The sequence below is a fragment of the Thalia democratica genome, chromosome 5 (genome assembly GCF_965202585.1).
Source record: "Thalia democratica chromosome 5, ktThaDemo2.hap1.1, whole genome shotgun sequence".
Classification (NCBI taxonomy): Eukaryota; Metazoa; Chordata; class Thaliacea; order Salpida; family Salpidae; genus Thalia; species Thalia democratica.
Window position 1 is genome coordinate 75,201,168 of NC_139169.1, and position 14,070 is coordinate 75,215,237.

Consider the following 14,070-nt stretch of genomic DNA (forward strand, 5'->3'; position numbering starts at 1 on the left):
AAAGTTTTAAAACTAAAAAACTGGTTCATTTTATTATATAAGTTTTCGTTAGTGAAAGCATTTTTTAGAATAAAGTTAATTAAATTAATTTTTAAACTAAATAAAGGTATTAAAGGCTGTAATCGTCAAAGATAATAAGTTGAAGATAAAGAAATTGAAATTTTTTAATTTAAAACATATTTGCATAAAAATTTATTTGATTTATTCTTTTTACATTTTGGCAAAAAGTTAACTTTAATTAGCGTTAAAATAAGAAGGTCACAAGCTAATAAAAGGTCATGTAAAATGTATGTGAAAATAGCTAAAACTTTCAACTTGAACTGTAAAACTTAAAACAAATGATTTAAGTAAAAATAAAGAAAAGTAAAAGGCACAATCAACTTTTACAACAAGTCAAACAAAAAGTACAAAAGAGGTTATATAAGTTATAATATTAATTTTATTACTTTTATTCTGTAGCTTTCTTGAAAAATAACTCAATACTTTCTTTTCTAGATTATAAACAATCATTTTAACAATGTTTATTAAACTTTAACTTTCTTTTCTAAAAACTTAAATAGTTTGAAAAAACAAATAATTGCTTCAAAAACTTAGATTATCCAAAAACTAAAGTTTATAACAAAATCTTTTTTTTACTATTTTTAAATAATAAAACTTTAATTTTGCTTTCTTAAGTATTCATACTTTTTCACACAGAAAAACAATCATAAAATTAAAAGTTCTGACAACAAACTGATAGGCAGTCTAATGAGCTCTGTTTTCGGGAAAATCCCAACAACGAAACCACTGCAAAATCACGCCCGCGCAATTTCGCCCTCACAATCGCAATTTCTTATTCTTCAATCGCATATAGAAGTGGTGATGGTTTCGACGCAGGTCTGACATTCAACCTGGCAACACCACTTGAATTTGCAGTTACATTCCCTTCTTACTATCCGTGTTGTGCTCCTAAAAATATAAATAACTTAAGTCAAAATATTCTGTTTTCCAAGTTAATTAAGTGTTTATAAATTGGTTCAAAATAGTTTTGTGCAGCTTTAAGTTTTTGAATTGACGTTAATAACATTTGAATGAACTTTCAAAACAAAATTATAAACTATAAGCTCATTAATTAAAAGATTTATAAATTATTTAATTTTATGTTATTTACTTTTTTTTTAGAAGTAATTTATCACTAACGTGTATTTTCTTCCGCAACACATAACAGCACACGAATCGCTGCCTTTGGAATCCTTGTTACAATGGCGCCCGCTAGTGCCAAGAATTTCCATCTTTTCGCTGCCCACGCAATAGTCAGGACTCGATTCGAGAAACACTAGACGCTTGCTGTCCATTTTATCATCTGGGTCTCTCGGTCTGAGCTGGTTCCCTCTTTTTAAGTATTGGACTTCGGACGCCTAGATAAATTGAGTAATTTTGTCACAACAAAGAGAATGCAAGTTATGAACTTTACATTTAGAATTACAACAGATTACTATTATCAATATTTTTTTTATAAAAAACAAAGCTATATAAACAATAGTATATTTTTAAATAGTTTTAAGATACCATTTTAGTAAAGCTTCCAATAAACGTATGTTTAGTTTAATTTATACTTTTGAAAAATCATAAAACTAAACTACAAAACAGCAACAAAATATAAAATACCTGTGAATATTGATTTTTGATGATTTGTCCGATCTTATTAAAATTTGGCATCTCATTCCAACAAGTCTTCAGATTACAAGATCCTGAAGTTCCGTGACATTTGCAAGTTAATTGCGTTGATGTTATTGCTAACTGTGAATGTACATTAAGATGAATAATACTTTTATTTACTTAGAAATATTTAATTTAGTTAGGTGTCAAACTACAATAGTAACACAAGTGTTGTAAAAATTGAAAAGCATTATACTTTCTTAATTTTTATATTATGTCAACGTTTTTTTATAGCTGTATAGTTTTTTTGATTTTTATAACAGTAGTTTTTTTGCAGTTTCAAACGATGTTTTTATTAATTAATAACTCTTCGAGCTGTCAATCATAAGATAAGATTTTTATTTTCTTAATTAAAAAACTCATTAAGTTATAACTTATAAGTCTTAATTATTTATTTAAAATGTAAATATATGTTTCCAAAATAATGAGAATTTTAACACATAAAAACTTAAGTTTGTTCAATAAAATTATTCCTAATTTTCAAGCCTAATTACATATAAATTTATGAAAGGCACCTAAACAAATAAACTCTTGTTATATACATCGGATAACATTTACATTTAAGTGAATAAATTCTACTTTAAAAGAAATCAATACCAAAATATTAAGTTATGTTATGTTTATTGCACCTAAAAACTTTTAATAACCTAATCTTTAATTTCTTATTAAACAACTTTCTATGTGCTTTAAAAAAAAATTTAATGGGTTTCAATAAATTAAACTGTTTAGATTAAAATCAAAAGAAAAATTATTAAGCTTTAGATATCTTAAATGTAAACAAAGTTCCAGTATATTTAATGTTATGTTACTGTTGTCTTTAGTTATTGTAACTTCATTGTAAATTTCAGTTCGGCTAAAACTTTCACTTATAAAATATTAAAGTTTCTGTTTCTTTTGTTGGCTTTTAAACTATAAAAGCAAGTAAAACAAGTTTGTCGAACGTGATACAAACTTGTTTTAATTGTATCTTAATACCTAAAAACCTATTGAGCCGAGTAAACAAAAAACACTTTCATTGACAGGTTTTTTAACCTTTGGAAATATACCTAAACAATTATAATGCTTTAAAAAAATTAACTACAAATTGTATTTAACACAAATAATTTTGAGTAGCTAAAGTTTTTATGAGTAACTTATAAACATATTTCGATGTGTTTTCAAATCGTTAGATCAATAAAACCAATTAGAATATATTCTATAGTCACTGGTTGCGAGTTTAAACGAGATTTAATTTAACCTAGAAAAGTTTTAATTTGTGAGATTAAATTTTGCATTGTTGAAATTAAAACTACTTCAAAGGCAACAGTTAAATAACTTGACACTATGAATGTAATAAATTTGGGAGTTATTTCAAGTGTTAATAGATGTAAAAACCAATTCAAAGCTTTCAGCATCCGAAATTCTATATAAAGCCTTATGAAAACTTTCAAATAGTATTAGGCTGTTTAATGTAAAATCCATAAAGCTTAAACAAACATTTTTTTATTATACAAGTTAAGTCAACCATCTAAGCTAATGACATTTAAAAAGGCTTTAAAGTTTAAAAAGAACTTTAAAAAATTTTTATTTTTAAATTACACATACTACTTTTAGGTGCTTAAACTTGTAGATTATCATTAGCGGTAAGAAACAAAAACTTTTTTAATATTTTTTTACGATGCAAACAGTCTTATTGCCACTTTGTTGTCAGAAATAGTTCAATTAAATTTACTACCGGACAACTTTTGAGTGTTTTAGGATTAAACTTACACAAGTGCATTAAAGGATAGATCAACTCTTTCTAGCTTCTATAAACATTTCTAAATCTTTAAATATTTGAACTCATATTCTATATTTATTTTCTCTACAAATACTTTGTTTTTCTTTAATGAAACACTGAAAAGCAAAACATTGAGACACAATATTCATATGTTTTAGTCTTGCTACCGTAAAAGGTGTTAAAACTCAAACTTATAAGCATTCCATTGTTTGTAGAGATACTTTAAAAGATATAAGTGAACTAAAAACTCAAATTACTAACTTAATCTATTTTACAATGAGAATAAATATAAGATGTTCCAAGTTATGTATAAAAATTTATCGTTTTTTTTTTTGAAACTACGATTTGTACAAGTAGATTCATATGCTCCATACAAATAAAGATAAACTATTAATCAAGTTTTTAGTTATTGACCTATGATCTTATGACCTACTAAGTAACACTGTAAAGTAAAAAACAACATTATGAGATATCAAGTAATATTATGACGTAGTTATTTATTATGACGTCACAACTAACCAATCTTCCAGCTTCGTTGTTATGCAAATTCATATGTTTTCTCGCTCGTTCCCTTCTACTCCTTGCCCTCACATTATCTCTTTCCTTGGCATCAACGAACTCGCGTGCGAACCCGTATGCGAACTCCGTGTTATCTCCGCATCCTCCCCATTGCTGGTGAATAGTTTTTATTTGTTTATAATAGTAGGTAAAAAAAAATTTTAGTAAAGTTTAAAATTCATTAAACTTTGTGAGATTTCAAAATTTTGTCTTTAAAAAATGTTTAATATAAATCTCTAGTACTTTTTAATCATTGTTTAACTTATTTACAATTAAATCAAAACTTTCTAACTAGTTAAACAACTAGTTAGCCAACAGCTTTTCATTCTAAAATTGTTCCATTTACATTGCATTTAGTTAAAGATCGGAAATCTGGTTAATTAGTGGTTTTATAAATTGAACGTTTGCAGTATTAAGCGATAAACATTCCAACATAAATATTTTGTATTAAAAATAAAAGTTCAACAGAGGCTTTATGCAAATGCAATAATAACAGTATTACTCTTCGTTTCTACTTTACTGTAATTATAAACTAATTTGTTTTTGCAAATTTACAAAATGATTATAATAACTTTAGTTTTGATTAAGGGTTTTACTCTTCGCAGGTGGTATGGATAAATGTAAGATTACCAATAAATCTCTGTTAAGTTAAACATTAGAAGAGCTTTTTCACACCCATATTTAACAAACTTTAAAGCTTTTTAATTTTATTAAAGTTGCAAGATTACCAGATACTTGAAATAAATAGAATTATTGTCTATTTCCTAAATTTTTTTCCGATAAAATATAGTTTTATCTTACAAAATTTTGTTTTGGAGTGACAACTAAATAAAAAGAAATATTTACAGTTTATAACTTAAAGTTTTAAAAAGGCACAAAATTTTCGTTGGTTATAGCGTAATCTCCATTGCTAAGAACAATAATAATATAATTATGATTTTTAGCACTTTTTAATAAGTGTTGTTTTTTTATAATTAAAACGCAGCACTTTTAATCAAAAATATTTTTATTAAAAGTTGATTAATTTTTTTTCTATTTTTTATTATTTTTAACTGTGGATTTATTAATTGTTTTAAGAAGTTTTATGACATTATTTTTATTTAGACATTATTTTTTAAACTAGAAGTTTGTTAAAAATTTTAAACAAAGACACTAAAATTCAAATCAATTATACTTCATATTGGTGTGAGTTTAATTTAATTACATTAAAAATCCAGTTTCTAACATAAATTATATTAAATTTAGATTTTTTTTTTGCTTTTTGTATTTCCTATTCATCTTGGGTTAAATTAGAAATCGGAATTCTGGCAAAACTAGTGGTTTTATAAATTATTTGTATGCAGCTCTAACTGACAAACATTCCAATACAAAACTTCAACAGAGACTTTCTGCTCATGCAGTAATAACATTTTTGCTGTTAGTTTCTACTTAATTTGTCTTATGCGGTGTGTAAACTAACTAGTTTTCTTCAAATTAGAAATATTTTTTTAACACACTAGTTTAAGTCATAGCAAATGGTATGGCTAAATTTAAAGTTACCAAGAAATCTTTCTCAATTTAGACACTAGTAAAAGTTTACTCAACCTTTTTGACACCTTATAAACTGTCTTTCTTTTTGAAATTGCTAGTTTATTAAGAATACGTTTATTACTCAAGAATAATATTGGTTCTACCAAGTCTATATAATCTAATTTTAACTTTAGAATTAAAAAAAAAATTAAGAAAATAAAAACAAGTTTGGATATTTTGTTACATCTAATTTGATTGAAATACTTTTTGTTAATTTTAATTACCTAATTCATCCCCTAAAACATTTACTTAAAACTTTATCTTATTTCAATATAATTTGTATATATAAATATACAGAACTTTAACCTATTTCTCAGATGTTTATAAAGATCGAGTGAAATAAATTTTTACTCACCCATCTTGCGTTGAGGTTATTTGGTCTTATGTCGTCACCGCATCCACACATTGTGACGTCATCACGCTTACATGCCTTCCCAACCGCAACAACGACACCTGCTGCCGAAATTGCCGAAATAAATGCCGTTTCTCTTGATCCTGAAATCAAAATTATAAAATTTAAATATTTTTTTTTTGCATTTTGTTTTTCTAACATGCAACTTTTTTTTTAACTAAATTAAAATTTGAAGTAAAAATAATAGTATGATAATAATAAAAACATAGTAAACTTTCTAAGTCTTTTTTTCAGTTTGGAAAAATATTTAAAAACACATACTCCTCAGAAATTCTTTAAAAGTATTTATAATGTTTGACTTGTTTGCTAAGAACGGTTAAACGAACTCTTTTTAACCAATGATATATCAATACTTAAAAAAACCTTGACTTAATTTGTTTTACAGAAACTTGTCACTTTTTGTTTCGAGTTTGTATGAAATTTTACTTAAACAACTTATTTGGCTTCTTAACAACATTAATCAACCGCTTTTTTGACAACAAAACTACTTTTATATCACCTTGGTGAAAATATAGTACAGAAATTATTTTGATTTAAACTAATGCAACTTAATGTTGTCACAAAACGAAAATTTATTTGATTTAAAATAAGGCGACCATTTCTTTAATCTAATTTAAAAAACACTTTGTTAGATAATTGTTGAAATTTTGTATGGTAAAAAACCCATTTTTGTTTGTAATAAAAGTAAAAAAGGTTGCTTAACTTAAGTTAACACAATTTTATAAACTTATTGATAGCTTGTATGAAACTAGATATAAAAGCTTTTTATAAGAATTGTTTTATAAGAAAAGTAATTTTTATAACAACTTGTAATCTTTTTCTAAATATTTTTATTTACATTTATTGACACTTTATGTTAATACTTTTGACTTGAGTTTGAACTAGAAGGTATTAGCAAAATATTGCATGCTTGACTGGTTTTCTGAAATCTTATTATGACATCACATCTTGCTGCAGTTGTTTTGTAAACAAAAAATTATCTTGTTTCAGTGCAATTATTTATGTTAATACAATTAAATTTGCTTGACCTCTAATGTTTTCGAATTTGAACAAGATTTTCAATCAGTAATTTGAGTGAAATACAAATAAGGAACATAGTCTGAAAATAGCAAAAATAGTTAAGACCATATAACCTTTGAAATCAATTGATATAATTTTTTTTAATAAAACATTAAAAAAATAACGTATTCTTTAAAAAAATACAAACTAAGTAGTCTTAATCATTTTAAATTTTAGTTTACATTAAACATATTTTGTAATCTCATTATAAACATTACATTTAAAAATTCGCATTTTATAAAAGTTTTCTCATTATTCTTTTTCAGTTTTTTTTTAAGTTTTTCTATGTAAACCATAACTTTAAATTTTACATGAATATTTTTCACATAAGAATGTATCACATTAAACAATTTAGGAGCGCAATTACATTGTTTTTAGTTAAACATCGACTATTTTCAATTCTTTAGCATGCCCGAGGGAGAAATTTTAAAACAACAATTGACGTTTTTGCATGACTGTTTTGGAAATGAGACCCTCTACATGCTTTTGATGTTCAAATTACGGTTAAATTTGTTTTCTCACTGAAAAGAAAGTGGCTCAAATAGCAAATCAATCAAGAGATTTTTGGTTTCAAGTTCGCGAAAAAACCAAATTCCTTTTTGAACTTGTTGTAAAAACATTTGCTGAAAAGACAGTTTAATGTTTTTTTAGCGATTATTTTTTCTTAGTGTTTTTTTACGATTAATTGCGTAACTGTATGGGCTTATAAAAACTTTTTAAAGTGTGCAAGACATACAAAAAAAAATTATTTCTATCTTATCAATACCATTTTTTACTAGATTTTAAAAATTAGAGGATATCAAATTAAATTAAGTTTTCGCCAAAACCTCTGAAATATGATTTATCAAATTTTGTTTTGTTATGTTTTGACAAGTCTGCCAGAATGAACTTCTAGCTAGAACGTTTGTCAGTTTTCTCTACAGAGAAGGATATAAATGACAAAATTGGTATTAATCTCTGACACATTTTTGTAAATATTTACACTTTAGTAAAGTTCTATCATTTCTAATCAGCTAAACAATGTTTTTGTTTTCATTTTGGTTTTTATAAATGCAAACTGCGTTTTGTTAATTTTTAGCATACTTATATATGTGTATAACAATTTATACACTATGTTTGTTTTTGTTCGCAGTGTTCTTTAGTGCTACGTGACGCTTTTGTGTATAAAAAGAAAAGTTTTGACCAAGAAAGTGTTTTACAATATAAATATTTACATATATTATCTGTGTTCGGACAATAAACATAAAATTAAAACGTAGTGTATACTTCTATTTAACTTAAGAACAACAAAACCATAGATAATGTGAATTTAAATATTTAATTAAATATAAGCGGGTTTCTTACATAAAAAAGTAGCAAAATATAAAACTTGTTTATACGTTATTGTTTTGTTGACTATAACAAATTTATTATATAAAAATTAGCCTATCGTAAAAAAAACTTAACTAAAATGAGTGCAACATGGAGTTAAAAGGCTGTTCAAGTTAAAAAAAAATGAATTAAATAGTCTTTAATTAATTCAAAAAAGTACTCACCAGTTTTGACGATGCCTCCAAATATGGATCCTTCCTTCGAAGTGGAACAGTTCCACCTGTTGTTCTTGAACTTGTCCTGACACTCTTCGATGGCCATGCTGGCTCCTTCGCTCACAAATTTCATCATGCTTCCGTACTTCATACAAAGAGCTTGCTGGTTTCTCGTCAGTGAAGACAGCTGCTTGCAATCAGGGATCTGCTGGAGAGCCGCCTCTTTTAAAGAAGACGACGCTAGAGACCTGTAAACAATTTTAATTTAAAGTAGCTTTAGTGCATGCTTAGTACCTTGGTACTTTATACCTCGAAAAGCTATGAAACTAAATCTGTTTAAATTACGATGAGTACACTAAAGACAAGTTATTTTTTTATTTAAGAATTACTAACTGTAGAATAAAAGTATTTAACAACAGTAGAAAAAGCACACTTAATATTAACAGTCCTTTAAACAGTTCTAATAGCTTTCAATATACGTAGAGTAGGTATCAAAAAATAAGAAACAGTAAGCTAGAGTCTTTTAAGTGAGCTTTGTTTTTAATTAACTTGTGAGCCTCTTTTAGTCAGAATTTTTCAATGGTGTGATACCGCCAACGAGTGAGCAAATACTATTTCTACATAAACTTTTTCAAATGCCTTTTAAGTTGAGTAATATTTCTTAAGTTGAAAAACTATTGCTGAAGACTTAAAATTAGGTAAACAAGTTGACAATAAAATGTATGTCTAAACAAGTTTTTTTTTATAATTGTCGCAGTCGACTGCTTTTTGTTTTTTAAAAAAATAGCTCCTGTACAAACAAATATTAAACATAAAGTGAGGTTTTTACCATAAATTCTTTTGTCTTTCTATGTAAACAAGATAAATTTATTGTATATAAAAGTAATATCTTGCGAACAATGGTGTTTTGTGGTAACTCAAGAGTATTCTTTGTTACTTTGTACAAAGTTTTTGTATAAAGATAACGTTATATTTCAAAAGTTTATTTTCATTACTGAAACAATATATTTATTAATAAAATTTTTAATAACCGTATGCACTTTGTCTGGTAAAAAAACGCTATAAAATTTTCCAACCTATAAAGTAATTATTGCACATAAACTTTACCACTGTATATATTTCAAATACATCAACAGTATGACTATCAAAAACAACTCTTAACGTTTCATAGCTTTTCGTAAAATCAAAATGAGTTTTTAACAACTTTTTTTTGCTATACTTTTAAATAGCTTTTTATCTAAAATATTGGCCAGTAAAAATTAATTAGCATAGCTTCAAACACTTATTTAAGTTCACACCGGTAAACTTGAATAAAATAAAACATAATTTAATTATTACTTTTGATACTACGAAGCAAAAAATCTGTTCTGCAATAGAATATAAATATTTGCTTGAAATTTATCTCTAAGCTTTTATAGATTTTAAATTTTGAACAAAAGGTATACAAACAAACCAACTAAGCTGTTAAAATTTGTATGTTGTTAGTTATTTAAAAAATAAACTGAAAACTATTTTATTACTATCAACTAGTAAAAACAACAGGTCTCATAGAAAACATAGAAAGTTTATGTAATGAAAATACTCTGTTTAACATTAGCAGTAAGAATATTTCATTCTTGTTCTATAGTTGTTTTTTGGTGTCTAAAAAACTTATAAAAGTTCTGCTAAATAAAAAATAATTTCAAAGATTTAAGTTTTGAAGAAAAAAACTTTTTAACACGTTTAAAAATAAGAACAGTTCTAGGTGAAATACTTGTGGTAGATTTTTAAACAAAGTATTTGAAAAAAAGCTGTCCTTTAATGAATAAAAAATAACTACTTATATAATTCTAACTACAACTTGCTTTTTAAGGGTCACTTCTCTTTCTAATTGTCTTAGAAGTAATATAAAACTTGTAATTGGAATTTTTTATTAAACTATTATCTTCAAACTAAACTATTTTTAACCGACAAAAGCTTTTGTTCCATATTTCTTATATATACGCATTTTTATTCAAGTAAGTTGACACGCGAAAATGACTTTGAATGATCTGTTTACTATCTTTTGCGTAGATTAAAAGACTAAGAAAAATAGTATTGAATAAAACTAGATCATTTTGATGAGAAAATAAAATTATTGTATAAAATTTGAAGAAAATAGCCATGCCTATATTTTGATAAGTCATGATCGATGACTAATAATTTTTTTATTATTTAATCCATCTATAATTTATTTTTCCTCAAACTAAATAAAATTAATTACAACTAACCACCAATATCCTTCTGCGTTTGTTACTGTCGTCAGAAGAAGCAAAAGGACGGACAACTTCGTAAAAACTCTTTGAAACATTATTTTTCAATTTAAGCTGGCAATAAATAGATTTAATGGTTCTGAAAAATAAAGTGAACTTAAACTTAATGTAAAGTTTATCGTCTTTTAAATCTCGATAAAATCGATCAAAGTTCAGATAAACAACTTTAAAGCTCATTTTGCACAAATCTATATCAAAAGTAGCAAATGCTGTTCTCCTTACTAACAAACTCGCTAATCTTCAAAGCTTTGAAAAAAAAACGATTTAGTTCAAAGGAAGTACAAAATATAATAAACTTCTTCTTTCGCGTTTCATCTAACGACTGTAAGAAAACAATTTTCCTTCTGAACCTTTTAAAAATGTTTCATTTTTCAAAGCCGATGTCGAACCTTTGTTTAAGCTCTCTAGCGCCGTTGGGTGGCCAACAAGCCTTTTTAATGCAAATCTCTCTTCTGCTTTTCTTCGAGTAAACTTGGTATGACTTGTGCTGGCGGTAAACAAAAACTCGCACCTGTATAAACACATCGTTTGCAGTGCGAATGAAGGCAAATCACTTTCTAATTATCTTTGTTATTTGAAGTTGCGGCATATTACTACACAAATATATATATATATATATATATATATATATATATAGTGCAAAACAACAAAAATGCTAGAGCTTGCCTTTTTACTGTCTTCCGGTCAAAAAACCTTTGATCGAATAGGAAAATCAGATGTGTTTTATAAACTATTGAAGCTTAAGAGAAGTTTCCTCTTAGATACTTGTGGTTATTTAACCTACTTGTAGCTATACTACCCACCGACTTAAAAGTATTTCTTATTATTTTGACTAATTGAGTGAAGTTTGTTAGAAAAATGTGTAAAATAAATCTATACACAAGTAAAATACACAAATCATTGTAAAGTGAATATTTGAAACTAAAAAATGTCTAATGTTTCATTGTTATAAATTTAAATAACTAGATAGTTTAAGCACTAACTACAACTATGTGTTTTATAACTTTAAAGCTCACTTGCTTAACAAAAACACCTACTAAACAAAAAGCCGAAAATCTCTAAATATTAAAATTTAATACTATTAGCTATTCATATTTTACAAAAACTTTAAACAAGTAAGAATATTCAAAAAAAAAAGTTAATTAGTATTTAAAACTACAATGAAACTCATTAGTAAAAAAAACTCTGAAACATACCGATTTAAATAAAAACTCGTGGCAATTTACTCAAGTATGGCAAAGGTGAGAAAGATAATGAAACTTGAAAATAAAAACTTTGCTTTCTCCTAATCTACTTGAAATAACTCTAAAGCAGAATATTCACAAATTATTCGACTAATTGACCTCAAACAGAACTTACACTGACCTCTATGAACTTTTATTAAATTTTAATTTCGTCTGACTTATATTTGATATAGCACATAATTTAAATCTAAGATGTTTTTATCATTTTAATTTTATTATTTCCGGTGAAATTAAAGGGTTTATAAATGTTTATTTAAATTAAATTCACTACAAGATTTTACAATTTTGTTTTCTTATTCTTTTAAGGTTAATAAAGTTCGGTATAAACCAGAAAACTAAATTTTGTATAACAATTAAAGTTTTTTTTTAATTAACAAAACCTGAAAACTAAGTTTTACCTTATAACTTGATTAATGTTATTTTTGAGTGATGTAATGTGATATTAATTTTTTATTCAAGCTAATGATTAATAAAATATTAATTTACTTTTCTAAACAAACTTTAATTACAGTCAACCAAAAGTTTTAATTAATTACATGTCATTTACTTAATTTGAAGGTTATGTAAGTTTGTTTTCAATTTTTTTTGAAGTGTAAATATTTTCTTAAAAAAGTTTACTAAAACGCATTATAGAAAAATAAGCGTATAAGGAAACTTAAAAAAAAATAATCTTTGATTAGTTTTATAATGTTAGTAAAAAACAATAAACAGTAAAATATATAATATTTCCTTTCATAACTTTCGCATATACTATCTACTTAAAAATAATAAATGAAAATTCGTATACTTTATAAATGTTTTAAAGCAACCTTTTTTTTTTTGCTTTATTCAAGAACTAAATAAACAAACAAAGTTTTGAATTACCACAAAAGTTTTATGAGTAAATTTTCTCAGAGGCTTGAATAAATAAATACTTTAAGGAAACTAAACAATTAGTGTCAACATCATCCTAGAGATTTCAATTAAACAAATAAACAGCAAGAACTTTTTAGAAAAATTTGTCAAACTAGTTTAAACTTGTTACAGTTACTATTAACTTCTAGAATAAAAATAAAATTAATACTATTACATTTGTGTTTTGTGACCAATACAAGCTTTTTGACTGTTTTTAGCTCGGATACAATTAAAAATTAAAGTAGAAATGTCACGACTAAAAAAGCCGGTATGTTTATAAAATATCAACTACTATCAATTATTACTTTTCTAAGAATTTAATCTATTGTTATTTTATTAAAAATTAATTTATAGAATTACAAGTATTTCTTTCGTACATAAAAGAACAACACTTTGATCATTTCCTTAAAGCAAACTTGGTATTAGCAAAAACAACACAAAATAAGTTTTACCAAGTGGTTAAAACATTGGAAATTATTTTTTTGATACTTTATTTCATATTTGAACAACATTAATAAAAAATCAGTAACGCTAATATGAACATTAAATAACGTAATGCTAGTTTCAAGTACAATGAAAAACAATCAAAAATTAGTACATGTGTTTGTTATAGCAAGCGTTAAAAACACTACTTATATTTCAAAATGGTTTAATAATGTGTTTAACTGTATAAATCAGATTTTAAAACTCGGATTGATGTTAATTAATTTTAAGAAGTTGCTGTTCAAAAATCTTAAAAAAAAATTCAAAAGCTTTAAAGCCAAAATGCTTGAAAAGTATGTTGATTTTTTTTAACTTCGTTTGTAAAAAGTAATTTAGATTTTTTTTAATGTTTTTGGCTGTTGACTAACATTTTACTTTCTCTTAACTTAACTTCTTTAAAATTTATTAAAACAGTTTTGGAAAACCCAAATAAAAATTATTTTGCAAAACCTTGTGTAAACTACTCCGCAAAGTAAAAAATTATATGATGTTAATTGGGTTTTTTCAATGATTTTAGTTATTTTCAAACGAAGTTTTGAAAAAAAAAAAGTATCTCTCAATAAAAAGTTTTTGAAAA

At 25.4% G+C, this 14,070-nt stretch overlaps 1 protein-coding gene across 1 annotated transcript; it reads right to left on the minus strand.

Annotated features, from left to right (window-relative positions):
* Positions 1 to 464: 464 nt before the first annotated feature.
* On the minus strand, positions 465 to 10,953 carry LOC145835836 (protein Wnt-5a-like). Its single transcript, XM_082943569.1, has 7 exons — positions 10,831 to 10,953; positions 8,591 to 8,829; positions 5,940 to 6,079; positions 3,977 to 4,129; positions 1,648 to 1,779; positions 1,180 to 1,397; positions 465 to 948 (listed from the first exon to the last, which is right to left on the minus strand). Exons 1-7 carry the CDS (start codon positions 10,908 to 10,910, stop codon positions 840 to 842), a joined length of 1,071 nt encoding a protein of 356 aa, XP_082799695.1. The 5' UTR covers positions 10,911 to 10,953; the 3' UTR covers positions 465 to 839.
* Positions 10,954 to 14,070: the final 3,117 nt, after the last annotated feature.